The following is a 2,783-nucleotide window of genomic DNA, read 5'->3' as shown; positions in this document are numbered from 1 at the left end:
CCCTGAGTGGAGCTGTAGACAGGTAGGACCACCCTGGTTCCTGGTGTGTGGTTCTGTGAGGCGGCCATCCCTGCTGGACGTCTCACCCACCATCCAGGGACCCGTCTGGAGGTTCACTGTTCTTGACTCTGTGTGTCTCTTCCAGGTGTGTGGTTCTCCCCTGCCCTGTGGAAATCACACCTGCGAGGTTGTTTGCCACGATGGAGTTTGTCCTCCGTGTCCTCGGTCCATCAGCAGAACGTGTCCCTGCGGCAAGACCAGTACGAAGCCTCCACACACGACCCGCCGTTGTCCCGCTGCCGTGCTGCGCTGTTGGTCACTGTGCTGGTTTGTGTGTTTGTGTAGAGTCGGCTCTTCCGTGCACAGAGGAAGTGATGCCGTGCGGCGACACCTGCGACCGCCGCCTGTCGTGTTTAAAACACACCTGCTCAATGAGGTGTCACAGAGGAAGCTGCGAGACTTGCAGACAGGTGAAGCACCGACACACACACACCTGTGCAACGTGTGCAGGACTCTGGTTACAACACACTGACACACACTCTGTCCGCTGCAGGAGGTGGAGAAGGAGTGCAGGTGTGGCAAACACAGGAAGCTGATGCCTTGCCACAAAGAATACCTGTGTGACTCTAAATGTCCGAAAACTAGAAGCTGCCAGAGACACCAGTGCAGGAGGAAGGTGAGTGGACGGCCGCCGCACGGTGAACACACTGAGCGAGTCACGGACACACCTGCAGGTGTACGGTGCTCAACCATCGCAGTAGACCATCGGGGAAACACCAGTAGGTCACAGGGCTGTCTGGAAGCTGCTGAAATGGTGTTGTTGTTTGTTTGGCAAACAGTCCTTTTTCACACACAGGTCTGCTGGCCTCATTATCTGGTTGGTACATGAACCTACAACCAATCAGGTTCAGTCCAGAAGGGATTCATGATGCACGAAGGGGTTGTGGTGACGTTCTGGTCCATGATGCACTAAGGCAGGGGTGTCGAACTCTGGTCCTCGAGGGCCACGATCCTGCATGTTCTAGATGTTTCCTTCTTCCAACACACCTGATTCACATGATCAGCTCATCATCAAGCTCTGCAGAAGCCTGATAACCATCCTGATCATTTGAATCAGGTGTGTTGGAAGAAGGAAACATCTGGAACATGCAGGATCGTGGCCCTCGAGTACCAGGATTCAACACCCCTGCACTAAGGGGTTGTGGTAGACGTTCTGGTCCATGATACCGTCGATGTGTCCACTCTGTCTCCACTAGTGGACCTATACCATGATGGAACCTCCAGCGTGTTCCACTGTGGGTGCATCTGGCATCAAAACGTTCTCCAGCTGTTCTGAGGACACAAACATGCTGACTGAAGAGTTCAGACTTGGACTCGTCCGTCCAGAGGACCTTCTTCAGTCATCAGCAGTCCAGTGTTTGTGTTTCTGGATGTTGTCAGCAGCTCTTCTTCCCTCTAAGCCTTGTTCCATCAGTCGTCTCTTATGGTCACTCTGGAGACCTTCTCAGGCTCTGATCGAGAATCATCTCTGGCTGAAGATCAGCAGTGGTCTTCCTCCTGTCTCTAGTCCTTCAAGTCTTGAGGTGTCTTGCATCTGCTCCAGTGAACTTTGGTTTCCTGCCTTGGGGCATTTTCTAAGAACCAGTCTTGTTAAACGACTCCAGATCATACCTGACCCCACTGTCAGAACGCTTTCTGTCTCAGAGACCATCCAGCATCATGAAGAGCTTTGATGTGGACTCAGCTCTCCATGTTTTCCCATGTTGAACAGGAATGAGGGATTTGAACTGAACCTTTTTATATCCAGACCTGAGCCGCTGGGCTTCTCTGAGAAGTCAGAAATGAATCAAGCAGAACATTCAGCCACTAAAACTGATGTTTCTGTTCAGGAACGTAAACAAATATAATCTAACATCTGAGTCAGGAAAGAATCATGTGTTTCAGTAGTTTTTGTGTTTTTTTGTGAAGTTTTAAATTGGAAAATAACAATAATGATTAATTTTAGCATTAAAGAGCTTCTACATGCTGGTGTGTTAACAGTGACAGAAACCTGAGACATGATGTTGGTAATTAGCAATGCTGTTAATGTAGAGCCGCTGTGGCGTAGACCTGACACTGGTGGTGCTCTAGTACATCAGTTAAACGCTGTACATCTGGTTCATGTCGCGGTGGGAGAATGCTGCGATGTTCCTTGAAGTGTGTTTGATCTCAGCCACAGAGCCACAAACTGCTGCAGTGCAGGAGGAAGACCTGGTGTGTCACAAAGAAGCAGAAACCCTTCAGTCGGCGTGGCGTCTGGTTCTGTGTTCTGGAGCGTAAATGTCACAGCGATGCCATCGAGTCTGCTCTGTGTGATAGAGAAAGGTCGGCCTGTTATCACACTCCCTGAGCTGACGGCTCCCGTTCAAAGCATCACTGTGTCCGTCGCTTTAATGTCACTGGCTGCGAGTAAAGCTGCTTTCAGCCGTCGTTTAAATGTCAAAAGCAGAGCAGCCGCCCTGAGCCTGTACGCTGAGGACGGAGCAGTCTGTGTCCTCCTGACTAAACCCTGTCCCCATGCCTTGTGTTGCAGTGTTGCCCCGGTAACTGCCCCCCCTGTGACCAGAGCTGTGGCCGAACTCTGGGATGTCGAAACCACAAGTGTCCTTCAGTCTGTCACCAAGGTAACCAACAAACTGCAGCTTCTCACATGTGACACGTCTGTACCTTTGAATTCAGGCTGGAGAAAGATGTTCCACCATCAGTAGAAAGATGTTCCACCATCAGCTGTAGAAAGATGTTCC

At 50.8% G+C, this 2,783-nt stretch overlaps 1 protein-coding gene across 1 annotated transcript in view; it reads left to right on the top strand.

Annotated features, from left to right (window-relative positions):
• The window catches only part of nfxl1 (nuclear transcription factor, X-box binding-like 1), a 25,448-nt gene that overhangs the window by 6,905 nt on the left and 15,760 nt on the right, over positions 1-2,783 (top strand). The window contains exons 10-13 of the mRNA XM_008300333.1: positions 146-260; positions 346-470; positions 554-676; positions 2,573-2,663. Coding sequence (XP_008298555.1) covers positions 146-260; positions 346-470; positions 554-676; positions 2,573-2,663 — 454 coding nt within the window. The remainder of the gene's footprint in view (positions 1-145; positions 261-345; positions 471-553; positions 677-2,572; positions 2,664-2,783) is intronic.

The sequence above is a fragment of the Stegastes partitus genome, unplaced genomic scaffold, assembly GCF_000690725.1.
Source record: "Stegastes partitus isolate 25-593 unplaced genomic scaffold, Stegastes_partitus-1.0.2 Scaffold1526, whole genome shotgun sequence".
Classification (NCBI taxonomy): Eukaryota; Metazoa; Chordata; class Actinopteri; family Pomacentridae; genus Stegastes; species Stegastes partitus.
This window is presented reverse-complemented; position numbering and strand designations above follow the sequence as displayed.